Source organism: Anticarsia gemmatalis, chromosome 9, assembly GCF_050436995.1.
Source record: "Anticarsia gemmatalis isolate Benzon Research Colony breed Stoneville strain chromosome 9, ilAntGemm2 primary, whole genome shotgun sequence".
Taxonomy (NCBI): domain Eukaryota; kingdom Metazoa; phylum Arthropoda; class Insecta; order Lepidoptera; family Erebidae; genus Anticarsia; species Anticarsia gemmatalis.
Window position 1 is genome coordinate 11781334 of NC_134753.1, and position 27713 is coordinate 11809046.

General features: G+C 35.4%; 2 protein-coding genes across 3 annotated transcripts in view; one reads left to right on the forward strand and one right to left on the reverse strand.

Moving 5' to 3' along the window:
* LOC142975288 (kinesin-like protein CG14535) overlaps positions 1 to 27713 on the forward strand; it is a 342628-nt gene that overhangs the window by 310114 nt on the left and 4801 nt on the right. For both annotated transcript variants that reach the window (XM_076118043.1, XM_076118044.1), the window contains 2 exons: positions 7669 to 7872; positions 18875 to 18968. In XM_076118043.1, the coding sequence (XP_075974158.1) occupies positions 7669 to 7872; positions 18875 to 18968 (298 nt within the window). The remainder of the gene's footprint in view (positions 1 to 7668; positions 7873 to 18874; positions 18969 to 27713) is intronic.
* On the reverse strand, positions 19585 to 26016 carry LOC142975224 (uncharacterized). The gene is made up of 10 exons (XM_076117954.1): positions 25968 to 26016; positions 23824 to 23931; positions 23486 to 23582; positions 22844 to 22986; positions 22144 to 22215; positions 21852 to 21934; positions 21420 to 21539; positions 21064 to 21214; positions 20471 to 20589; positions 19585 to 20301 (listed from the first exon to the last, which is right to left on the reverse strand). The coding sequence occupies exons 1-10, from the start codon at positions 26014 to 26016 to the stop codon at positions 19585 to 19587; spliced, it is 1659 nt and encodes a 552-aa protein (XP_075974069.1).

Sequence of the window (27713 nt, forward strand, 5' to 3'; positions counted from 1 at the left end):
TCTCAGATAACTAAGTAAAGGTGTGTTCAAGTATATTGAATAGGAGTGCCACTAAACAACTGCATGTTAAACGTTTTAGTACTAAATGAAGCAATATTCAACGAACAAAATTGTTTTATTGCGTTCGACATTGTAAATAAAACATAGTTGCAAGATTACTCTATTGAATGCAGCATTTTTATGAGCTGAATAGTCTGTAATGATGCACTTGCTATCTTGCATAATCAAACGACTGACGTCGCAATATAATGCAGTTTTCAAAAGAGATATTTTGCGAGAATAGAGAAACTAAAACCTCTTTGCCATATTTCGTCCATAAAAAAACAAACGCGCATCGAAATAATCAAAGTGAAGATTCTTTATTCTAATTTAATAGAGAACACGAATTAAAAATCGTTGTAGCATGCCCATATTGCTTGCTAACCCAAAAGTATTTTAAACGTCGAACACATTCTTTTTTTTATCCTACAAAAAGGAAAGCAATATGGCTGTTTGCGCGCGCAAAAAAATACACAGCGTCCTAATTACAAATGTATACAAACAAATCATTTGCATGAATTATCCTACAAGATAATTTGAATCCTTATCACAAAGCAAATGAGTTTCCCGTTACAAGAAAAAAATGGCGAATCTCTGCTTCCATTTTGTTGACAACAAGATTTGTTTTTCCCTCGGAAATTCAAGAGCTGTTTGTCATTTCGTCCCCCGGAATATTACATCTACATATTATGGAGGATTCATCATGAATATTTTGGTTTTAGTTGACATGCATAGATGTTTTTAGGAACACGTTGTTTTTTGATCGCGTTAAGGTAATACTTTTACGATGGTGCTGCCATTATATTAAACAACAACTGAATAGTTTTATTATGTTTTGATACTTCCATAACACCTATTGAGTAGACGATTTACTTATTGAAGAAACTTTACACTTATTGAAGAAAAGAAGATAATATGAATATTCTGGTTACTAATATTGATTATTTTATTTACCGACGCGACGGTTAGACGTGGCCATAAAATTGGTGATTTGCAAACACATCACAATCAAATCTGAATCACCATCTTTAGTACTTTATATTCATACAAACATACATAAAGCCACGCCTTATCCCCATAGGAGTAGGCAGAGCTCAGAGAACGCCACTTTTCACGATCCTTACATACAAACTTCCCTTGCTTCAGTCACACCCAAACATCTTGTCTTACGATTACTAGTACTACGCGCCTGACGCTTTTGCAAGACATCACCGATATGATCTGTGTATGTCTTTCTAGAGCAGTGGCTCCCAACCTTTTCTTAGCCCGGGACCACCTTTATATTATTCTTGTTAGCATAATCATCCCGAAAATTTTAAATTTTAAAGTCATTCGCGGACCACATTTTGACATCACCGGTTGGGAACCATTGTTCTACAGCGTCTCCTTTTGGCGTTTCCTATAAGCTCTTCTATCAGACAAAATTGTACTGTAGAGCAATAGCTTAATAATAGTTATTTGTTTCTAGTATATTCGTTCTTAATTTATTAATGTATAGAATATAGTATTATATTTATAATAATACGGACCTGCGGGTCTCGTTTAAAGCAAAATAAAATATAAATGGAAATGGTCATTCACTTAAACGGCTTTTTTAAAACTGCACTAATATCCATACGCTATCAATTGCTCAATATCATAAAGGTGAACGCAGACGTCGCGCGTGCATCGACGCGATATCGCTGGCACGGGGACGCGCGTCACTCAGGCTTTACGGATTTACGTGTCAACGACGCGACGGCGAGGTGTGATTAGAACACTCAAATACCTCAGACAAAGTATGATATTAGTTTAATAATAATATTAATACCAAGATTTATGCAGCATGAACATTAAAAATACTTATTGTCTAATTGATTATCAAAAATATAGGCATAATTGATACTAGTACTACGGGTGAACAAATAAGGTATCCTAACTTTTAATTTTCAATCGCGTTTAAGAAGAGAGAGAGTTTAAGACCCATTACTTTTCAATATTACAGGATGACTGTCACAAAGCGCGCTATTTGATAACAAAGGTTAATTGTGTCTGAAATTAACTATGTACTTCCTGTATGTTGTTCCTAAAAACTGTACAAAATAAAGTACTTAAATACATGGATAATAACGCCCGTAATCCTTGTAGATTTAGGCAACAAACAAAATCAAAATCAAATCATTTATTCATTCAGGTCAAATATTGACACTTATGATAGTCGTTACAATTACTGAATCTACCACTAGCTCGGAAAGCCTTATGAGAAGAGCTAGCGAGAAACTCACGGCCACTCTTTTCAATCGCCAAAAGTTTTACAATGTGGTTGATATAAACAGCAGATTTGTATAATATACAACCACGTTTCGACATCAACATTTTATACCTTTCTTACCGTTCACTAGCAAACTATATTACTATCGCCTATTTTTAAAAGGTCTTCTTCCTATCTTAGCTTCAAACACAACAATTTTAGTCCATACAACACTTAAACTCATCAAATTATATTGATTACTTAGACATTAACCTGTAATCTGATCTCATGAACGTAATTTTCGTTCACCGCGTCTCCGCGTGCCATCAATTTGAAGCCGAGACGCGGCTAATCTATACTGGCGCACTGAATTTATCTATCTATATACTAAGTACTGCTAAATAAACATTACAGGCAGACTATTTATTTGTTTCTAAGATTTCTTAGACTGTATTGAGTAAGAAATAAATGAGATTTGTTTAATTCATTGTGATAAAGGATGTATGAAAAGACGAGATAGATTATGTATGAGAGTCTTACTTTGCGAGAGTTTTTGAGAATGCATGAAAATAATTATTATCGTCAAAAAATATATATTCATTCTCATAGATTGAATAAGGTATTTTGAGCAATCAATTATTTATTACCCATTTAAATATCAGCGTATAGAATTATTAATACAGATTTTTACTACATTTTTTTATTATTACAAATTTAACATAATCATTTTACTAAATATTTCATAACTACCAATTTGATAACACAAATAAAACTAACAAATAATACTAACCTGTTACAATAAATCAACCAATCAAATACCCAGAATGTTAGTCCTACACGATTTGAAACAATCTGATTGGTGAATGGGCTCGGATATGTCATTATTTCCATTCAAACGAGCCATGGTGTTAATACTGAATCAATACTGTTCTGTTGGCATGGGCTCTAAACCACAAATTGCCATAATGAACATAAATTACACAGTAATAGGTGTGCTTTCATCTATGAATAATATTGTATAGCTAAGTCAAGCTTGTACTTGTTTATATGTCTAACTTTTAAGTGAAAACTGCAAAACGGATTCGAAGAACAGCAGGCGAGGTTATTTATTAAATCCTGAAGCTGAGGTATATCTAATAATGTAATAATTTGTACACAATAACAGTATACAGTACATAACAAATTTTAATAAAAAAAATGGTTGTCTGAGTGACACGGAACTTTAAAAAATTACTATATCGTATTTCTGTATTTCATAGAAATCTACGATCTGAAAATGTCTGTATTAGAACTTCTAATACAGACTTTTTCAAAATCCGTCCATCTAATTTAGAAGCAAAGTCACTATAACTGAAATTCTGAAAAGTCAACCTTTAATAATTACAAACCAAACAAAAATAAGTAACAAACACACAATTTTATCTCCAAAACAATAAAATAGCAATGATCACGAAACTACATCATAATCAATATAAATTCATGTATAAAGGTAGCTGTCCATTGGACGACAGGGCCGCTACAAGCGAGCCGTCAGTCAAGCGGCTTAGGGGATTTGCCCGGTCCGTTGCAAGCCAAATCAAACGCTCCATTGACTCCAAATCCTTACTCTAATTGAAATTTAAAAGCGTTTTTGACAGTTCTCTGGCGGCCATTTGCAAATGATAAAGGGAAGTCGTGTGTGGATTTAAATGATTCAAGTTTTTTCAAAGGCAAAGCTACTTTTTTGAAATTTAAATTGAGTTTCTGTATAGTGTATTGAGGGATTAATTATAAAGGAGCCTGCTTTCATATGAGAATATGATATTTTATTTTAGCTAGGCCTACGCCACGAGTTAAGTCGACAAATCTGAATTTTAATCAGCACAAATCAGTTTTTATAAGATATAGGATATAAGGTAATAATTTTAAATAACTAAAGCAAAGTACGAAAATGTTGGGTTATAAATAAGGTATCGTGACATTAAACAAAATTCAGCGCGCGGACAACGTTGTGCGTTAAACATGAATTCTATTGATTTTGTTAGAAATTCTAAAACAACCAAATTAGCATGTTAATTAGGTAGGTTAGAACAATAAGATCGTATTCAGGTCACAGGAGATGAATAATTATAATGTAATCAACGAAGCACAAGTGATTGCCAATATCTAGATATAAACAGTTTGCAGGGTTGCTTAACGATTTATAAAAAACAAATCGTCATAGGCCCCGTATTACATCGAACTAACATTGTTAATGGTGAAAACTACGTGTACTCTATACACCTCAGCCTAGACCCTTGGATATAAAAAACGTGATATTATTTTAGTCTGTATTGAAATAAACATTATATAGAATTTAAAATATATGATCTAGTTTTTTAGTAAATCCTTTACAACAAGCTAGTACATTGTAATATTATTATGAAGTCTGACAACCAGTCTTATCGAAAGATACCGTGTTATAACCCAGGTAACTGGATCGTGGTGGTCTGATACGCAGTCGCTCCATGTAAAACTCTAGTATTCAGCTGCATCCGGTGAGACTGGAAGCCGACTCCAACATAGTTGGAAGAAAGATTAGGCTGAGAGTAAATTGTTGTATTATGAAAACTATAATAAAAAGCTTAGATCTTATTTTTGAGGGAATTAAATAGATTTTTATCAATATTTAAGTTAAATATTTGACATGATAACAATAACACCCGTAAACAAAAAATATCAAAAAACGTATTTCAATTCACGTCGCTGTAACCATGCTGTGGCAGCCCTATCGTACTGAACTAATTGTGTAATGGAATCCAGTGATCATTAATTAGGGACGCCACGCACGTATTGAGTTACCAACAATGAGTAAAGTGTAAGCGATTGAGTTATACCCACTTGATCGTGTTATTGCCTTTCTTTACTGTTAAGGCTTTCACGCTACTTGATTCTAGGCTGTGTAATGTCTAATGTATGATAACCAAGCGTTTTAAGCCAGTATAAAAATGTATCTTATTTTTAATGGTATTTTTTTTGTGATTTTGTCATCTAAAGTGATATCGACTAGAAATTCTTGTAAAGCATTACTAATTAATGTATTTTTTTCTAAACAAAGCTTAGTTTCGACAATATGTATAGTTACTTACATTTTGTGGCAACTAAGATTAGGAGCATTTTCTAAATTTAGTACCTTTAACAACTATATTTTCTTTAAGATAACTTCCGCACTAGGAATTGCTTTTGTGTCGCGGGGACTTTTACAAACATACAATCAACGGACACGAAGTACAACCAGACCCGAAATAATTATTTGTGATCAATTCCATGAGGGGATAGAACCCACGACTACCCGTTGCATTGGTAGCCGCTTGGTGACCTAAACTTCTGCGCCACGGAGCCAATGGTTTAGGTTACTTAACTAAATCAAAGAAAAAAATAAACAAATAGCTTTATTAACTTTAATAAGTGTTAATAATTTTAGAAATTTAGTCAAAATTCTTATTTAGAATTTATTTCCTGTGATTTCTGCCTAATCCATACAAAACTAAAACAAACATAACATACATTACAATAGTTACTCTCACGGAATCACCGAGGCTGAGACATCGCAGGTGTAATTAATACCAAACTAATTACAATCTACAAACTTCACGCAACTAATCGCGGAACGTAACCTAAGTATGTATGTACTTGTATGTATGTATGTATGTATGTATGTAGTGCGAGTGATAAAACGCAAGCGGTGATGAGATTAGTTTTACAAGTATTTTGATCTCATGTTGTGACTTGCGTGATATAATGTGAACTTCTAACCGTATGCGTGGAATAACTATTTAGTTATTACAAGGGAAGGGGAAAAATGTGCGCCGAATTGTTGAAAAAATTCAGCTGTAATAAAATTAAAGACTTATCTATACTAATATTATAAAGCTGAAGAGTTTGTTTATTTGTTTGTTGTTGCGCGGGTCAGCTAGTTTTTAATAATAGTAATATTGACCGCAATTATTCAAAGTAACACTCTTACTAGTATAGGTATGTCAATAAAAAAAGTCAGGGTATTTTTGGCTAAGCACCGTATTTAAGATTAATTTATAGATGGGTACCCGTAATAATTAAGTTTCTCGGCGAACGTTTTAAGCTGAGTTTACCAAATATTGTGAAAAACAGGTCATGTCAAACAAGTTTAGCTGATGTTTTTCCCACAAAATAATTCCCGTATAATTTCAGTAGTTTAAAATAGTCCGTATCATGCAAAGTTAACACATTAAGATGAAGGTAGCAAAAGTATACAAAGGTATACCGCAATGCTTCAAATCCTTCTTCTTGTGGCATACTGCAATACTCTTTGGATCGAGACCAACACACGTATTCTCAAGTAGCAACTTATTCCAACACTTCCGCACTTTATATTCTAGACGAACTTCATTTAACAAATGGCTTACTTTGAAATTACTTCGCAATTGAATTGATAGAGCTTATTATTGTAAAACTTAGGTTTTATTTAGGGCAGTGTCTCTGCTCATAACTCTTAGAAACGTTATTAAGAAATAAAATTATCAAATAAGTACTTGTTTTAAGATTAAATCAGATTCAGCTTACGACAATTTCCAGGTTAACAGTGCCGAAATGTCGATAAATATGCAAAAATCTTAAGCTAAGAAAACATTATAGCTTCAACTTCAAATTCTTTGAATAGATTGACCAATTTTTTTGGTATATTTCTAAACTTTACGACAATATACACATTTTTTATCCTTAGATTGAAAAGTACTTACATACCAATGCTATACAACATGCATCACTACACATACATCAATAAAACATGAAAAACATTCCCAATACGCTAACAGAGGACTAAACAAACCATTTAGTGTTGTCTCATTCCTCTGAAAGTCAAAGGATCGTCACAGAACTACGGCATGGTTCGTTAGCGACAGATTTAGTGCCCGCTACACTACCCGCGGTTTCAAAACTTCACATACGATCCGATATTTTTGTAAAAGAAACAAATAGCTTCGATTCGGAGATGAAAAATGTATATGGAGAGAATATAAAACAATTTGGTTACAGTTACAAAAATCATTAATGTATGAAATAGGATGCAGGAGACCAGTGATAGATTTATTTTAAAAAGTTACAAAAAATAAAATTATAAAAAATAGAGAACAAAAAAATATAACTTTTCGAGAACACCTTTGTCTATTAGTGAAAACCGGTTTAGGTTTATCGCGAACAGACAGACAAACAGCGGCAAGTTAACTTTATTTATTAAAAAACCTTATTTTATATGCCCTTGCCACGTAGGAGTGAAATTGCTTGCAATTTTTTTGACAAGAGACACATTTTGATGAACTTTTCTAGCGCTAATCATTAAAATATCTTTATATAATTTATTTTACAACTTCATCACGCCTAACCAACACCTCTCTCTCCACCAGGTCAAAGTAATGCTCCGGGTCGGTGCATCAGGCGAGGGTCCGTTCACAAGCGGGACGCAGACGTTCTCGATGGACAAACGCAAGAAGCAAGTCAGCCTGTGTGAGACCGCACCGGCAGCCACTGCTCCTGAGGATCGAAAGGTCGGAGTAGCAGCACCTAAGATGTTCGCCTTCGATGCTATATTCTCACAGGATGATTCGCAGGTGAGGGTTTGACATTGTTTAATTCATTATTTTGCTAGGTGAAATAAACTTCCATGTGTTTTTTTATGTTTAGATTCATATTATCTTTACACATATGTATAAGATCGAGTAAATACAAGGTCTGGGCCTCACCGTCATTTTGGGAGGACACTCTAGCAAATGGGACAGTAATGGGTAAAATTTATTATAGAACCATATTTTTTATTAAGTTATCTAAACTCTATGTTTGAATGAAGAAACCTTGATAAACCTCTCTTTAAAGCTTGAGTAACATTCAAAACACCTACATTGTGTGGTGTAGGACCAAAATTTCATGATGATATCCTTTAAATGGTATATTGGAGCCAGGTAAAATAATAAAAATTGCGCTACAGAATAAAAGAAATGTCAACTAATATAACCATTAAAGCAATTCCTTTAAACCAAACAGCTCTACACAGTTGAAACTAACGACCAAACCAAATTACCCACAGGGAAATTCTTAAAAACAAAATGGTCGATACTCGTCGGTAATTAGCGAAGAGAACACCGGGACCGAACGAAATGGTCGTCATTAGGTACCCACTGAACTCCTTGGAACCTTTGAAATTATCGAAACAAAAGAGGTGATTAGCGTAATAACCTCCGCTGCTGAAGAGAGTCGAGCGAAAAATCGAAGTACCACTAAATTACTGTATTCTTTTTAATTGGAAAACAAGATATTTTTATTTCGATGTCGGTTTTTTACTAAATGATGAATATATTATGTTTCCTGATCGCGGGCATAGGAAGCCTAGGGGTTAATGAAGTTATATTCGTTATTTTTAGTTCCAAGATAATTTATAGAGGTGATCCAAGATAAATACACTCAGCGGCAGAAAAAGTGGCCCAAGCGCTTATCGTGAATTTGTAAACAAATTAAGTAATATATGAAAGATATATTGTTGTAAGTAGTTGCGAAGTGATCTGTTTAGTGTTATGAAGTGTTGAATTTCAGATTAATTTAAGTGACGGATGACTTTTTCTAACAATGTGTGTTAGAACTGAATTCAGTGTTGATTCGAGAGGTCAGTTGAATTCTGTATTTTGAAATATTGCTGCACGGAAACGATTTTCTTTATGATTTTTATTGATTATTGGTCTATTTAGATTTTAGAAAAGATTTGAAGATGCCACTTACTGCTGAACAAGTGGCTTAGGTGGTCTTGTTGTCCGATCAGGGCCATTACCATTGAGAGGTGGCTGCATTTTTCAATGTATCGCGTACCACTTTAAGGTCTGCGATTAGGAGGTATCGTGAGAATGGTCTCTACACGCGGCGACCAGGAATTGGACGAACACGATGTACATCCGCAAGAGATGACCGATTTGTTAACCTCGAGGTGCTGAGAAACCGCTTTCTGACAGCGTTTGAGATTTACTAGAGGCTTCAAGCGGCACGCGGAGTCATTCTTAGTGAACGGAACATGAGGCGAAGGATAAAATAACGTAATTTACAGGCAGGAAGACCAACCCGAGTACCAAAACTCGAGAGACACCATCGAGTTGCGCGATTACGATTTGCTCGTAAACATGTGAATTGGCTATCGACCAATGGAGCAAGTTCTTGTTAACCGATGAGTGCTGAGTAGCATTAAGAGCACCAAATGGTCGTGAGAGAGTGTAAAGACGCCATTAAGGACGGTTTTTTCCCAACACAACACGTCAGACGGTCAGTTACAAAGGTAGGTCTGTTATGGTATGGAGAGGTGTATGTTTGGAGGCACGTACGGAGCTTTTCATCGTAGATCAGCGCCTAACAGCAGCCGGGTACATTGAAGAAATCTTCCAAGACCATGTTGGACCACTTATGGATTTCATTGGTCGGGAGGATTAACTCTAATGCAGTTTAATGCGCGCGCTCATAGCGCCCGCGTTGTGGAATCGCACCTTGCTGATATCGGGATTCAAAAACTGGCTTAGCCTGCTCACAGTCCAGACATCAACCCCATAGAACATGTCTGGCACATGCTAAAAAACAGTGTATGCGCACTGCCCAACCCACCAGAATCACTTGGTGAGAAAAGAACCGCTCTAGTCAGAGTGTGGGATAAAGTTCTTCAAGAAGTAATTAAAACATCCTCCAAAGCATGCCAGAATGCATGCAGGTCACCATAAATGCTAGAGGAGTTAACACGCGGTATAAACTAGATTTTTTCTTTGGTGCAGAATTAGGTTTTTGCAAAAACTTTCAGTAAGCGATTTCGATAAAAGCTGTATTTTTTAATTTTTCCCATTTTTGATTAAAAATTACGACTATTTAGTGTAAATTGTAACTAAACTTGTGTATAAACTGTTTAACTAATAGTTATAGCCAAAATAGTAACCATATATTGATATTCTAAAAAGTTTTATCGTAGTTTTGCTTTGGGCCACTTTTTCTGCCGCTGAGTGTATTTTAGTAGCTTGCAAACAGCTTGCTATTTAGCTGCAAATTGCTATTACACTACACAAGTTTATTTTCCATCAAATTCATGCATATTTGTAATGTTGTTGTCTTTCCTTACATTTTTCTGTCTTATTCTGTACAAAAACTTCGGTTCAAATGCCTTAAAATGTTAAAGAACCATTAGGCTTATAATACGGTTCATAAGATATTCTTAAGGTGCATCTCGTCTTGCGTCGCATACTGCGCGCTCACGTTGAAGGTCCCTCGACAAAAATAACAGACTACCAACTATTACATAAAAGTTTGCCGCCTAAACGAAAGATCCCAGTTACAAGCGATGAGCGATTTCATGATGAAAGAATTCTTGAGATTTTTTATAAAATGTTAAAACTAAACTAGTAATAAATCAAAAGAAAAAAATGTTTGATAGAAGCTTTAACTGTTTAGTTAACTTCACGTTTGATGTAAGAATAGTATCTTATATCATAACTTTTTTTATTATTCAGTCAGTTAAGTAAATACTAACTATTAAAATGAAACAAAAAGAACAATGACACTAAACTTCGAACAGTTACAAGTCAGTCAATAAGCCAAAACAGATGCTTTCGTTGCGCAAAATAAGGTCAGAAAATCAACTTAGCTAGTAACGTGTAAGCCGTTAACTGTCCATTAAGTTACCGCATACATTTCTAACAAGACAAAACAGCACCAGAATGTTTTAAAGACCATTGAAAACACCACAAAATCGCCTATTTCCAAACACACAAGCCATCTGTCGCATAGTTCCATACCCCTCTGAATTTCATGCACCAAAAATGTCTCCAACGAAGCGGGCCTCGAGTTTTCATGTTTAAATTGTTAAACGGCTTGCACAGTGCGAGTAACGCGAACTTTTGCGACCCCCCCTTTCACAAAAATTTTCACATTTTTGCTCTGAGCTCGTATAGAAATTGTTAGCGGTTTTAACGAGATTCTGAAGCTTATAAGAGTTAGTTTACTGTTATGATTGTGTCTTTGAAGTTTGTGGATGATAATTTTTTGCTTGTTTACTGGATTATATTTTGTGGAGAATTTTTGTGTTATTCAGTGTAGGAACTTGTTACATTGTTTTAAATAAGTATATTCTTGCTTAGTGAATGCATTTAGATCGCCGTGAAAGTTTTTTTGTTCGTAAAATGTATCCTGAATCGTTCAGATCTCATCAATAACCCAAAGTAAAAATACTTTACTGGGTTAGTAGTCTAATCATCTTTCTTAAATGTAATTAGACTATTAAACTAAGTTTATTACAGTCGAAAAGAATGTGAATGTGAATAAAAATCAGTCCATTACGTAACCAGTTCCCCAGGGGATACAATATCAGCGCAATTCAGAACAATTCACACTGCGTACAGCCAACAACGAAATTGTGAACAAACCTATTATGTGTAAATAAATAGCAGGTGTTTACATCTATTAAAAAGAAAATTTAAGTATTTTTATGAAGCTTTGTGTTTAGAGTTTAGAGCTTTGAAACTACTTACGAATGTTATATTTACTAGTGATAAAGTATTTAAATGGATGCACACAATACCGGTTAACCTGCTATTGTAGGAAAAAATAAAACCAATCAATTGATCTGAATAAAAAACTTCGAATATAAACTTAACTTAACCCTTTCTTTTCGATACACAAAGACAGTCGGACAATATGTATAGATGTGAATGAGGCAAAGGAGTTTGTAAGGATCGTACCAAGTGACATTTACTGGTCTTTGGCTACCCGTATGGAAAGGCGTGATTTAATGTATGTTTGTATGTATGTATATACGAAGACTATGGTGACAGATTCTGCGTAATGATTCTTCACTATTTTGCTGTATTCTAAATATCGTGTTCAAAATTCTCGCGATATAAATCACTAGCTGACCCGCGCAACTTTGCTTGCGTCACATAAGAGAGAATGGGTGATCATTTTCCCCGTTTTTGTAATATTTTTTACTGCTACTCTGCTCTTATCGGTCGTAGCGTAATGATATATAGCCTATAGCCTTCCTCAATAAATGGACTATCTAACATTGAAGGAATTTTTCAAATCGGACCAGCAGTTCCTGAGATTAGCGCGTTCAAACAAACAAACAATCAAACAAACAAACTTTCAGCTTTATAATATTAGTAGAGATTTTTCAAAATCTGCGCATGTTCAGTTTTTTTTCATGCCATCTGTACATAGACAATACGCGGTTGGGAGTGCATACGAATCCCACTAATATGTAGTAATCTTCTTAATCTGCCGTCTACGGCATTATCAGCTTATATCGTACTTAGGAAATGTGTTTTGATTCGTTCATTTGGGCATAAGCGCAGATGTAAGCGTGTGTAAATAGGGTAGTAAAATACAGTTAACTTGGTTTGTTTTTGATTTAATATGTTTATTGCTAATTAAAGTATCGAATATAAAAGCATTTGTACAAATTGGTGAGGTTGATAAAACTTACGTACGAGTATCGTTTTTTGTTTAGCAAAATAGCTACAAGATACGAAAAAAATGTAAATTCATGATTTAGCTCATAACCTTTTTTTAAACTGTATTTCTTTGGTAGAGATTTGTCTACGAAATTTAAGTAATAAAAAAGATACTAATGAGTATTAGACACCTAATTAAACATGCAATTGCGAAAGCACGTAGCACTAAATAGGCAAAACCTTTTTGAAATAACGCAGTTGGGTTTTTTATGCAAATAGGATATTAAAGTTAAAAATTAGGTCGGGGAAAAAGTCTTTTCGCATTATAGTTTGTATGAACTTGTAATAAAATCTTTTCTCTACACAGAAAAGCTTGGGTATCTCACGAGCTCACTGAAAGAAATCTAATGAACCGTGTACTAATTTGTAATTCTTGAGCCAAAGAGATTTTATTACAAGTTCATACATACTATAATGCGAAAAGACTTTTTCACCGACCTAGTATAACGTCACTATACTACCACAACATTTCTAGGTATTTCTCTTTGATTCAGTTCCACAGCCGTCACACCAAATCGCGTAATACCACTTACAGCTACTGAGTGCTATAAATCATTCCGTGTGTTCCACGCGTACTAATGTAATTACTGTTCAACTAATGCACTGTGACCAGATTATTAGCTGAGCTGAATCACGATTATATTCTGTTATGATAGACATTTTGAGACAAATATAGTGTTTTGTTACTATAGTAGGGCCGCTGAATTATTACCGATTTGACACATGACAAATTGACAATACTAGTGAAGTGACTGTACCAGTAACCCTAATATCATTTTGGATCAGTTTGTTTTTAAATATTCTAGTATAGACTGTAATTAAATAAAAACAAAACCAATAACAGTTAAAGACACAAGTTCTTCATTAGGTGGAGTATCCTTGATGAAATAAAATAAATATCCATATTCCTTATTCCTATATTCCATCAATATTCCTTGAAATAAAAGTCATACCTATTCCAATGAATTCGGACTGAATACTATTAAGCACATCACTATGAAAACAAGACGCACGAATCCGCACCATGTAACTTTATACAAGCGCACCAAAGAACAAAAAATAAATGTTTTCATATTATTTACAAACTATTTTAAGTTTTGAAACAGTGTTTATTGGAAAATTACTTAATTCTGATATTTTGACATAAAGTTTTATATTAAAGAGGTATTCTAAATCATTCCGCAAATGTGACGCTCGTGCAAGGTTATATCGATTAATTTAAAGAATAATCTGTCAAATCGGTAATTACTCAGCGGCCGTACTTTACTATAATTGACAGCCTAATAAAGAAACGTCTTTTGAAATAGTACTGCATTTAAAGGCAAGTTAGCTATTACCTACTTTACGAATGGCTTTTAAAAAAATTCTAGAGGTAGGAGATTCGCGTCGTCACCCGCATTTTCTCTTTTTTATATAATTAAAAGCTTATACATTCCGCGCGAGGAACTATCATTGAATCTCTCTCAAGAACACACAAGACAAACGCGTGAACGTGAACGCGTTGTGACTCAGTTTTTGGGACATTGATCTGAAAATAAATTGAAAAAGACCTACGCATGTTTAGTGGACTGAAACAGTCTATATATGTAAAAATGAATTGCTGTTCGTTAGTCTCGTGAACGGCTGGACCGATTTGGCTAATTTTGGTCTTGAATTATTTATAGAAGTCCATAGAAGGTGTAAAAGGTAAATTAATTTGAAAATGCGCGGTATTAAATGAAAACAAGAAAGCGTGAGCGAAGCTGCACGGGTCAGCTAGTCTGGAATATAATTCTAAAAATTTGAACTTATGTGAGGTGCATTATACCTCTCCTAATTTAAATCAAAACCGCTTTATGTCTTACGAAGAGCTCGTGCTCGCGCTCGTACCTTAGTTAACAACAGGCGCACGGATCGATCTCTCAGGTTAAGCCACGCTTGCCGAGATTGTTCTGTGGATGGGCGACCATCTTATACATATCGAGTTCCTGAGTGTTTCGAAAGGCACGTTAAATTGTGGGACCCGGCTGTAATTTTCGAAGATCTTTGACAGTCGTTAATAGTGGTCAGAAGCTTAAAAGTCGGACAACCAGTCTTACCAAAGGGTATCGTGTTATAGCCCAGGTAACTGGGTTGTGGAGGTCAGATAGGTAGTCGCTCCATGTAAAACACAGGTATTCAGCTGCATCTGGTGAGACTAGAAGCCGACTCCAACATAGTTTGGAACAAAGGCTAAGCTAATGTATATCGCTATACGAATTTGGTAAATCATAAATCACGCTATACGCTGTAATTCATAACGAGCACGTTTTACTACACTGTAGTTATATGTGGTTGATGTTAGTTATCTGTGCAATAACTCAGCCGCGACCGTCGGGCGGCTTACTAGCTTAGTGACGTCACAGAGACACCAATTATGAACGTAATCTACCTTTATGACGCACCACCTTTGTAGGCTATATTGATGTTGGATTTTAGATGTTCGTTGCTTAGTAAGATGTTTTATAATGTAGTACTTTTTTGGTTAATTATATCATCGAAGCGTGTATTATATTTGATTTAATTTAAGAAAACAAGTAAAGACTTTGGGACATGACTTCTGAACTTAAAACACTGGTTCATTGAAAGAAAATTACTAGGTGCATATCTAGAGGATTTGTACTACTTGCTTAACAGATATTTGTTGCAGTAATACCAAATTGATATCAATATTTTGATGGTGGCTACTTTAGCATAGTTTAAGTTTACTTAGATAAAATAATTTAAGGTGTCTAAAAAATATTTTAGAAACTGCTAAGAATTGAAAAGCTTCCGTATTAATTGATGCAGTCATCCGCCACAATAGTCTAATAACCGCTGGAGAAGAAAACGATATTATTTTCATAATAACACACAGTGTACTTTGATGCGTTCAGAATGCATATTTCAAAGTAAAATACAATTTTCAAAATCCACCAAATTATCGAAATTTCAAACGAACAAATATTGTTATAAGCTTAACCACACAATATTTCCAATATTGTCTGTAATTAACTTGAACGCTCGTCGGCTAGCTTATAGGCTTACACAAACGGACTTGTGTAAGCCACACATTACGAATGTAAGCCGCTACACAGATTTGATTTGTATAGTGCTATAATATCTATGATGAAGCTAATAGCAAGTTACAAGCGGTCGGTAAACTATCATTGGGTCAAGTTTACTCAGGGCTGGCGTATAAACGTTTGGGATGAGCGTAACCATACTCCAGAGAACATGTGACTAAGTTTTTTTTTTCTATATCAAAATCAAAATAAAATCATTTATTCATTTAGGTAAAGTGCTGACACTTATGATAGTCAATGATACAGAGAGTGAATTTACCGCCAGTTCGGAAGGTGTAGTGTTGGTAGTCCTTAAGCCAAATGTCGAAGGCCTTGGAATGACTATTATAATCTTAACACTAAGTTGGTCATTAACTGTGTATATATATAAGAAATAACGTAGGTAGGCTAACGAAGTAACTAGCCAAGTTCCAGGCCTAAGTTGGCTATGTTGTACGTATAATTCTCATAAAATACCGGATAAAAAGTACCTTATACCAGTTTAACACTAAGAATAGTACTGTAGTTAACGTTAATAAGTGTCAACTATTATTAAATTGAATGCCAAATGCCAGTACCAAAATGATGCATTAAATCTAGATGATCTTAAATCAGAAAACGTCTTTGTCTTTGTAACATTAGAAAAAAGTCAACTTTGAAATAGTAACCAATCTATACTAATATTATAAAGCTGAAGAGTTTGTTTGCTCTGCATTTGAATGCTCTCAGGAACTACTGGTCCGATTTGAAAAAATCTTTCAGTGTTAGATAGCCCATTTATCGAGAAGGCTATAGGCTATATATCATCACGCTACGACCAATAGGAGCAGAGTACCAGTAAAAAATGTTACAAAAACGGGGAAAATTACGATTCTCTTATGTGACGCAAGCGAAGTTGCGCGAGTCAGCTAGTTATAAAAATAAAGTAATAACACAAATTATGAGAACGCAACGGAAGTTAATAACAAAATTGATTAAGTGCCCTCTCAATTAACGCTAAGCATTCTCAATTAGTGAACGGAGACGGTCATTAAAATTTTCATTCAAAACAATTTCAGTATTTCAGTGTTGAGAATATATCCTCTGTTTTGGGGTGACTACGACGGTGACGACGTTTTGTGTGATTTATGGAGACGTCTTGGAAATATTTGAGGCAAAATATTAGGCTTTACATCCAGCACATTACAAGTAGCGTTTAGATTATGAGTAAAATATAATTATATACAAGAAATAAACTTTCGTGTATGTATTTAACTCATTATGCAATAAGCAGAAAACAAAATATTATATAAAAAAATACTATAAAGAAGCTTTTATGACTTTACTTTCGATTTTACTTGTTATGTGGCGTAATATTATACGGCTCATACAAAACAAGTCAAGCCTTAATATATAGTGTATACAAAATATTGTTTTAATTAGAATTACTTGATATATGATTTTTGCAGTTAGTTTTTTTTTTTTTTTTTTTCGCCCTTTGTGTCCCACTGCTGGGCAAAGGCCTCCCCTCTTTCCTTCCAAACCTGTCTGTCCTGTGCCATGCTCCGCCACGATAGACCCGCAAATACCTCTAAATCGCATGCCACCTTCTTCACCTGCAGTTAGTATAATATAATTTATTTGTAATTAATTTTGACCTTTCGTTTTTAGATCATAAGTTTTTAGATTTCTGCAGAAAAAATCGTATGCATTTCATCACGTCTCCATAGTACAAGCAACACAAAAATCTTAAACCACAAATCACTTTTCCCTCACTGCTCTATAATCTTTTAAGACCTTTTAATTATCCTGAGACTGAAGCAAAAAGTGAAAATAAATACCCACCTCACTTCTTCATACGATAATTATATTATAGAAGTGATAAATGAGAGCAATCTTAAGACTTTCTAAACCAGAGCTTAAGGGATGCTGCGTGATTTATAGACCTTCAGATAATAATGTGTTTATTGGGGAGCAAGGTGGTTCAGAACAGAACTGTGTAGAATAAACCCTGATGGGTTCATAGTCATTTTTAAGATATTTAACCCGCGTATTAAAGTTGGCAAAGGCGCTTTCTTTCGTTTAACTTTCGAAACATATATATTGTGGTACTATAATTTACAAAAACACTTATATTTCAAATTTTAAAAGCAATATTCTGAAGGTTATAATAACAATTTAAAATTAATTAAAAAATCGTGATTGACCAAGAAACGTAAGCCAAAATTAATTTCTTTAAAAGAAAACAGCAATAATAAACTCCTTTTGTCCAAGCAAAAATACTATCTAATATTCGACAAACACACCCAGGACGCATCTTTTTAACAAACTGAATCTTATTTCTTCTAATAAAATAGAAATAAAAAAATACCGTTTAACATTTTCATACCTACTTACTTAACCAATAAAGTAACCAGTATTGCAAACATTAGTATATTGCTACAAATCACAGTCACCCTCTAATCTGTGCTCACGTTAAGTCCATGTAATTATCTGTTCGGGTGCAAAGAATACACTTTACTGTCTACCCCACAACACGGTAATAGGGAGATTATATTAAATTATTCAAGGCATTATGGACCACTTTTGAGGGGACTTTGTTCGTAAATGGGCGGTGAAAAGTGTGTTAGTGTGTTAGCATACTGACGTAGGGATGTTAATGTCAATTTTACGGCTCATGTATAATCTATCCGATAAATAAAATGACACTTACTAACTTATCCAGAAGTTATAAAAAACCGGCTACTGATACTTTTTTATAAACGCCATTTCTGTGGGAATATAATAGGGATATATTATTATTCAAATGATAAAATGTGGTACAATGACGTTAACTCAATACTGTTCCCATGTTGGGCTGAATAAGAGTTAGGGTATGCTTTGGCCTATTGACTAACCCTTCCCTCATTCCAGGAGAAGTTAACCATACTCACGAAAAGGTGCAACAAACACGCGCTCCTAAAAATAAGTCTAATGACGCGCATCCAACGCCCTTAAGAAGAGTTTAAGAGTTTATTATAGAGTATATTGTAATGGTATTGTTGTTTCAGACGGAGATATGTTCAAGCGCGTTGACTGACGTCATCCACGCTGTTATCAACGGAACTGACGGTTGCCTCTTTTGCTTCGGACACGCAGGCCTTGGTGAGTGTTCCCCTCACATGAATTACATATAATTTGTTACAGGTTTTTTAACAATTTTATTACGCTAGATTGTTTGAAATTTTTCAATGCACTTATGTCCTGAAGCAGCGATAGCCGTGTGGTATAAGTTGGCACCTCTCACGCAGGTGGTCATAGTTTCGAACTCGAGGTAACACATCAATTACTTTTTGAAGTCCAGTGTGTATTACAACTACTTATCACTTGTTCTAACAGTAAAGGAAAACATCGTGATGAATGTCCTGAGCAAGCATCTACAAATTACATCTTACACCTTCTACTTAGTCTGCCGCAATACTTATTCGAATTCAAAATATCCTTGTGTGATTAAACGTTTTACTTTTTTTTATTTCATATCATTAAACAACAGGTAACAAAATGCTTAAACATAAGAGTATCACGCTCGAGAACTTATGCCAGTCGTTCATGATTCGGTCTACCATAGAGGGCTAGGTAAGTAGGTCTTCTCGTGGGTATAGTTGTGTGCCGTTATCTGAACTGCACAGTTAACCTCGCCAGTAAAACAGAACGTGTACAGCTGGAAAACTCGATCACAATAATTCCCATTCTTTAAAAAAAATTTGGAACCTTTCGGTTTTTAACCCAGTGTCTCCATAATCCACTGCCACCAGCCCATACCAGGATCTGCAAACCATTCAGTTTGATACTCATTTTCCTGCATCTCTTCTACTACCTCCGCGTAAGAGGGTATATACAGGCCTTTCCCTCTGCCCCTTCCTCTTCCTTTACCCTTCCCTTTGCCTTTCCCTCCACTAAAACCTTTCCCACCCGGTCTTTTTCCACCACCCGGTCTTTTCCCTCCCCCTTGTCCCTTTCCGCCTCCTTGCCCCTTTCCTCCCCCTGGTCTCTTCCCTCCCCCCGGTCCCTTACCTCCCCCGGGTCTCTTACCTCCTCCCGGTCTCTTTCCTCCCCCCGGTCTTTTCCCTCCCCCCGGACCTTTCCCTCCGCCCGCCCCTCCTCCACCTTCGTCTCCGTAATAATCATAATAATCATAGTAATAATCCTCTTCGGATTCCGCTTCTGCAATCCTCGACATATTATTCAAGTACCTCATAACTCTCTTAGGCGTCATAATGGTAAACTTTTTTCCATATGCACTTAGTTTAAACACTGCCTCTTGCAAATATTTGATTATCACGTGGAATTTGATTAAAGTTAAACCTGTGCCGCCGCAGAGATCCTTGGATCCTTGTCGCCACCTCGTCAAGCTGAGATGCGGTTTACCGACCGATGTGCGTTTGTACGAAGCTCTTAAAACCACACAGCTGTACTCCGCATCACTGTATAAAGATACCTGAAAGAAAAAATACCAAACATAAATATAACTAAAGTTCATCAAACACCACTACTTTCAAAACTACCGGGACTGTAATTAGTTGTAAGTCTGATAGCACATTGTGCCGCTATTTATATTACACTCTATGAGGGCAGTAGTTGACACTTTCGTTTGGAACATAACTTACATTGTATAATATTTGTCCAGGCAAACTGTTCCTCATTTGAACATGAACGGTCTCGGTGTAAAGTTCTCCAAAAGTTTCTTCCATATCACAAGGACCGAACCTCTGGACAGTGGATCCCGCTGAAAAATCAATATATTACAATTTTCGAATACATATTTCGAACACGTACCTAAAAATTAGTTCTTACGGCATCGGCTAGGGGCATTGACAAGGTTTATCTAGCCGTTTATCGATAAGTCTATGGTGGTAAAAAAACATAGCTGGTCACTTCATAAAAAACACTCTAACAAGCCGATAGCGTTTTTAAACTTAAACTGTCCTCTGGAATAGTTTTATCAATTGGATTTGCTACACGTATATTCGGTTCGGCATTAATTGGCCGAGCCGGGCGGCAAACTGAATGAACCCGGCCGACACAGGCCGAGCAAGAGAGTCGAGTCGATTTCTTGTTCGATAAATATTACCGAATATGTGAGTAGCAAGCCGCGGAAAAATCGTATGAAAATCATTCAATAGATGTTGAGTTTTTCGCAAACAGAAAGATAGACTGCCTGGGCGTGGGCAGCTTTGCCTTAAAGTTAATTTCTACCTACTTCTTCTCAGCACGATGAGGTTATCGTCTAGTATGGTGACTGATGGAGCGCCAATCCTGGCGGCATTACGTCTAACCCATTTGTGGTACATCCCATATTCCACGAACCTAGCCGGTTCTTCACACCCAGGGCCGTACACACCAAACCCTAGCTGAAAACAAAAATGGTTGAAATGACCAACAAACTTCTGAGGTTTCGCTCCTTTACGTTACACAGTCGGGTAAAAAAAATACAGTCACACCAAAAAAATATTTGCCAAATTGTAATTACAGTATCTAGCATCAGTTTCACATATTTTACCAGCGTTAGATTTCGTCAATTTCTGGAGTTCTATTTTGATAGTTCTAACGACTTACAAGTCTCCATCGTCTTCCCACTTTGGTGACGAGAGCGGCGCCACTTCGCCATATACACTTGCCTCCTGTCGTACTCCGCGCGCACGTGGTGTGTGTTGGCCAGATTGAGTCTACGTCCAACTGGAAAGACCACAAACGAAAATGTTAGCTTGAGTACTGCAAATGGGTAGCCAGTTCATGGACTACAAGTCGGTCTAGCCAACCACTACTAGCCGTACCTCGCCTTTTATACTCGAAGGTATAGACAGGCGAGGTATCGCTATTAACAATGTTAGTCCCATGTAATAGGGGATGGGTCTATGGGTCGGCTACTAGGCTCGTTTTCAAACTTCTTAAATGTAAGTCAGAAATATTGCTTTGCCCAACCCGAGATTCGAACCTTAGCCCAAGTCACACAAGTAGTCGTTTTTTCTAAAAGACCGGTCTACTTACTCCACTTCTCCTATAATAGGTTTTGCATTCTTCTAGAGGGACGGGTTCCATCTTGTGAATCATTATCTTAGACTGGCTGCAATCTGAAATATATTACAGGAAACAAGTTAATATACACTGCAAAGCAGAAAAAAAATGTATGTGGTACGCTTTCCTTAATTTGTGATAGTTTCTAGCAAATAGAAAGAAAAGTTTTTATTTTATTATTGCGTATGATTATAGCGTTTGTGGAAATTAAATTAAGGAGATACAAATTATTTCTGCTACAAATTTTCTTGTAATGTCAACTTACCATTAGAAGGCACCATAGCATAAAATACTTGTTGATTGAAAAATGTCGGTGGTGAACAAATCGGCTGTAACACTGGAAAGATTAAACAGAAAACATAAGTTTCAAAATAATTTCAGATTAACGTAATCATTGAGAATTAATCAGTGATTGAGAAACACCTTGGTCCCCAAATATTTGCCAGGGTAACAAAAAATTTGAGGCTTTATTATGTCACTAGCTGACCCGCACAACCTCCCTTGCGTCACATAAGAGAATGGGTCTTAATTTTCCCCGTTTTTGTAACATTTTTTTACTGGGGCTTTGCTCCTATTAGTCATAACGTAATGATATATAGCCTATAGCCTTCCTCAATAAATAGGCTATCCAACAATGAAATAATTCTTCAATTCGCACCAGTAGGTATTCCTGGGATTAGCGCGTTCAAACAAACTAACTACAATTTTATAATATTAGTATAGATAAGAAGTTCAAACAATCATTTTCTCACATTTCGACTGCCTCCGTGGTGCAATGGTAAGTTTGGGGTTCAATTCCTACACGCAACAATTATTTGTGCGATCCACAAATAATTGTTACGGGTCTGGGTCTGGTTGAACTTTGTGACCGTTGTATGACTGTTAAAGTCCCCGAGACAGAAGCAATTCTTAGTTCGGGATTGTCTTTTTGACGAGAAAAAAACATTAAGAGCGAAGAATCTTACCTATTTTCAAATGTTCTGTATCAAGCTGGATCAAAGCCAGTGCACTGTATGTTTTAGAAGCGTACCCTGGATGGTACACGTAGTCACGGATTCTTAGCTGCGGACCGCTGCAGTTGTACCCTATTACTACACGACTTACAGCCCTGAAACGTTGAGTAAGAAATTGTTATTAGAGGAAGAATAAACATACTTTTAAATGATTGGAGCCCTGCCTCACTAGGACGCCATGGCGGCGTCGCTGGCTACGCATCCAAGCAGTTAATTTAGAAATGTCACGTTGCCACACTGTCGCCACGTGAGTTAGGTGACATACATTATACGTATACGTAGCTAGCGACGCCGCCATGGCGTCCTAGTGAAACAGGTCTCTAACTTAAATAGGTAGATTAACAATATTAGTAATAGTAGGAAAAGTTATAACAAATAAGTTTTCATTTCAAAATAGTCGAAGAAAATAGGTCTTGTGAACCGCCCCACGAGTTGCTGCAGAATGAAGCTAACTAAATGCTTACACCAAGAGAAAAACGCTCGATATTTCTACAGTATTTAATTATAAGGTCATTTCAATCAATCTGAGCAATCACTCCAATAAGTGAAAATATAGAAACGTTGTAATATTGTATAATTTCGACAGTTACCTACCTAAAGTTTCGTTTTGGAAATTTATCTATTTCGGCCGCAGCTCCCAGTGCCAGTTGTTTGCTGATGAGAATCAATGCTGTCGTGTACCGTTTCAGCTCTGTAATAAAAAACCATACGACTATGTTAATGTGAAAGTGTATTTATTAGGCCTTTTTTCAAGGCAAAACGGCTTATATGCTATCGATTAAATTTGAGGATAAGTATAGATAGATATGCACGCACATATAGGCATGACGAAACAGTCACGGTGACAAACGTCACTAAATGCGCGCTTGTTCTTAGTCTACACGTTCCAGCGCGAACTACCATCCTGTAGAAAAATATAGTAAGGCCCTTACGGTGAGGGTAGAAGAGAATACCGAGCCACGGGTAAGACTCTATCCTCGCCTGTCCCTCGTATATTTTGCGACCTCCCGTATTATCTATCCCACATGATGACGATAGTACTGAAACAAAAACATAGTTATTATTATTATCTTGAAGTAGTTTCCTTCTAGAGCCCAGCAATTTTCGCCCGGTAAACTAATATTATAAATGTGAAAATACGATGTTCGTTATTCAATCACGATAAACTTCTAAACGGTTTTGAAGATACATAGATACAATCTACAACCTGGATTAACACATTGTTAGTACAGTTCCTAATTAAATTAGCAGCACGCAAGCACTTTTCGAAGTTATCTGTGAAATCTATCATCGATCTAGAAATCGTGTCTCCAAGTCTCCAACGCGAACCTGATCCATATTTTGGGTGAAGACCCTTTAGCAAGCAGTAAAACAATCATGGGTTATTACTGTAAAGAAATAATGCTAACCTTGAATCAAACAGGCAGAAAATCCAAACATAGAAATCACCAATTTCATATTAACTCCCAAAATTGCGAACAAACCCTATCATCGCATATTCTCCTCCATTTAACAACAGAGATTGAATGAAGACTAACACGTATATTTAGCTGTTTCGGATGATTCTACGTTAGTAAACAAATAACCAGATTACGACTTACTACAAATATCGGAAACTAGGAATGAAAAACATACAAACAATCTTCATTTCGTGGCTGCCTCTGTGGCGCAGTGGTTCAGGCCGCCATGCCGCGCAGTTACCATAGCGTCGGGACGTCGTGGGTTCGACACGGAATAATATTTGTACGATTCACAAATAGTGGTTTTGGGTCCGGTTAGTACTTTTTGACCATTGTTTCTACGTTTGTAAAAGTCACCGCGACACAAGAGCAATTTTTAGTGCGGGAGTTTTCTTTAAAAGACTAAAATAAAAAGCATTTTCGCAAACAACGCCCAATGTTGGCCATAGGAACATCATTATGCGAATCTCACTGAAATTTACACAGTTTCTTTAAAGTATATAAGTTATGTTATTAGTCATTTCTATTATGTACTAGCGGACTGACCCGACTTTGTCCGGGTATTACACAATTTTATTCCGTCGATTCCATTTCTGTGGGAATTTTGATCCCATCGATCCCATATAAACGTTCTCCCGACGCGGCGACGGTAACAACTATAAATAAATTAATAAAGAAATTTAATTTTTACATTATTATTCCACTACTGGGCAAGGGCTCGTAATGAGGGAGGGAATACAACACGCTGGCCAATTGCGGGTTGGGGACTTTTCATACCGTCAAGAACTGTTTTATAGAACTCTCAGGCAAGCAAGGTTGTTCTACGATGTTTTACCTCACCGTTGGAATAAGTGATGAATATTTCTTATACACGCATATCTCCGAAAGGTCAATGGTGTGTTGCCTCGGATTCGAATCTGCAATGACTTGCGTGGTAGGTGCCAACTTATACCATTCGGCTATGACTGCTCTACAAAACAACAATCATAGAAAATAATAATTCATTATATTAATAAAATTGAAGGAACATTTTGTTACAAATGTTGATTATGTGTTTTCAGATGTGTAATGTATCCTTTGTTGTAGATTCATAACAATAAATAAATAAATAAATAAATTCAATTTAGTTTAGTTATTCAGAATTATGTGCGTACATATATTTCGGTGATTCATATTTTATTTATAGACTAGCTGACCCGGCAAACGTTGTTTTGCCATAAAAATTAAATATAAAAATCATTGTTCAGCGGACAAAATTGTGAATCTAAACCATTCTCAGATCCCCTTGAACATACACAAAAAATTTCATCAAAATCGGTCCAGTCGTTTAAGAGAAGTTCAGTGACATATACACTTACAGCAGAATTATATATATAAAGACTAGCTGACCCGGCAAACGTTGTTTTGCCATAAAAATTAAATAAAAAAACATTGTTCAGCGGACAAAATTGTGAATCTAAACCATTCTCAGATCCCCTTGAACACACAACAAATTTCATCAAAATCGGTCCAGTCGTTTAAGAGAAGTTCAGTGACATACACACTTACAGAAGAATTATATATATAAAGATAAACAAAGCTTTGTAGCAAAATTTGGCTGACAAGTTCAAAAGTACCATCTTGTTGGACTAGTGTAAGCTGCAGGTTTTTCTCGCAGATGCGCATAATGTATGCAGATGGTAATCTCTAACGTTCCTGTCTCGAGGTGTTGATTAAAAGCTAACCACAGTTTAACTTAACGGAGTATTAACAATAGGGTTGCCACACGTGGTGACCGAAAATCAGCATGCATTTATTTTTTACTACTAGATTCAGATAAAAATAGACATAACAACGAATTATTAGATACGAACTTTTAATTTCTTATACAATTGAAAAACGGTATTGTATTAAAAATATCTTATCTTAAAATATCTTATCTTATGTTTTAGTAAATCACACGTAAATGCTATACATGTAAACATATTTATACTTTTGGCTAACACATAAGGTACGTTATAATTTTATTATGTCAACTTTATCGGTAAACTGTAAAAAGTAAGGAATGTGCCTTTTTGATATTGGTAAATTTAAACTTTGACAGAAATAATTAATTTTAAACATTTATTACGTGTCGTGGTAGCCCTAATTATTCACTATAAAGTATGGAACTTCTCACTCGGCGGGATTTGCATCTAAATGGCAAAGAGTCGGGAGTGCTCTTAATTGAAACTTTGATAAATACCAAGTGTTTCTATCTCTCTCACTCCTTTCACCAACACTATATACCGATAATTCCGTCTCTCTCACACTCGGGGTAACAAACCTTCGTTATTAAAACCAGGATTTCAAGTTAACACTATGAATGTTCTAAGGTAGAGTCTTATTTATTATAATCGCCGATGGAAATCTTAACTAAGTTGGCTGCAGGAAAGTAATTAGAATTATTAGTAGACCATTTACTATAATAATATTATAGTCAAGATATATAAATAATACCAACATTTAACAAGATACCTAAAAAATCACAATTTTTTTATTTATTAATTGCAGCTCTGTCAGTGTAATGTCTACTAGAAATTAATAAATAAAATATATAAAATATATAATCTATCACCGTGTCAAGTTTTATCCTAACTTGGCTTAGCAGTTTGTCGTGAAAGAACAAAAAAACAAACACATTTTTATAGATCATTGGTATAGAAAGAGACATTTATAATAACAATATTATAAGTTTAAATCATTACTCAACAACATTAAAAGAAAACCTAAATAGAATTAACGAGGTATTAATAAGTTTCGACAAGACATGGAATCAATTAAACGACTTACACCGGCTTATCTTGAGGGATAATGCCACCAAACAATGGGGAAATCAGCTTATATTTTCATTAACAAGAGACTGCTTAAAAGATGTAAAGGGTGATGTTCATTGTATTAATCCGACGTAGTAGACATTTACGAAATAATATTTTTTTTTATATTTATATATTTTTTTGTTTTATCCATATTATTACTTGTGTTATAGCTGGAAAAGTCTGCCTTTCTTTACGTTTTTACATTTTCAAGATTACATTCGGCATTAAATATAGGCTGTTGTTTTGCAAATATACTATATATATATTAAATATATTTCGTTATTTTACCCATATTACGCGCAAAAGGACCCATGTAGCATATCTAGTTTTCTTATAGTAAAATTAAAATAAAAAAATCCTGTAGTACAAACTTTTAAGCAAAACAACCTAAAATCAGTATTTAAAATATTCGCCACCACATGTCGGACAGTGCCGCTTGTCCTCAGTTCTACGTAATGAGAAGTCTCTTTTACATCTATACAGATAAGTTTAAATGCAAATGCGGCTTCCAAAAGTTTGGGGAGA

Bases quoted from the DNA above. Each gene is read 5' to 3' on its own strand.
- LOC142975224 (XM_076117954.1), bottom strand. From the start codon at position 26,016: ATGCGCATCTGCGAGAAAAACCTGCAGCTTACACTAGTCCAACAAGAT. The intron at 23,583-23,823 runs GTAAGGGCCTTA...TTTTTATTACAG, and splicing joins TATTCTCTTCTACCCTCACC to AGCTGAAACGGTACACGACA. The intron at 20,302-20,470 runs GTAAGTTATGTT...TTTTTCTTTCAG, and splicing joins CTGGACAAATATTATACAAT to GTATCTTTATACAGTGATGC.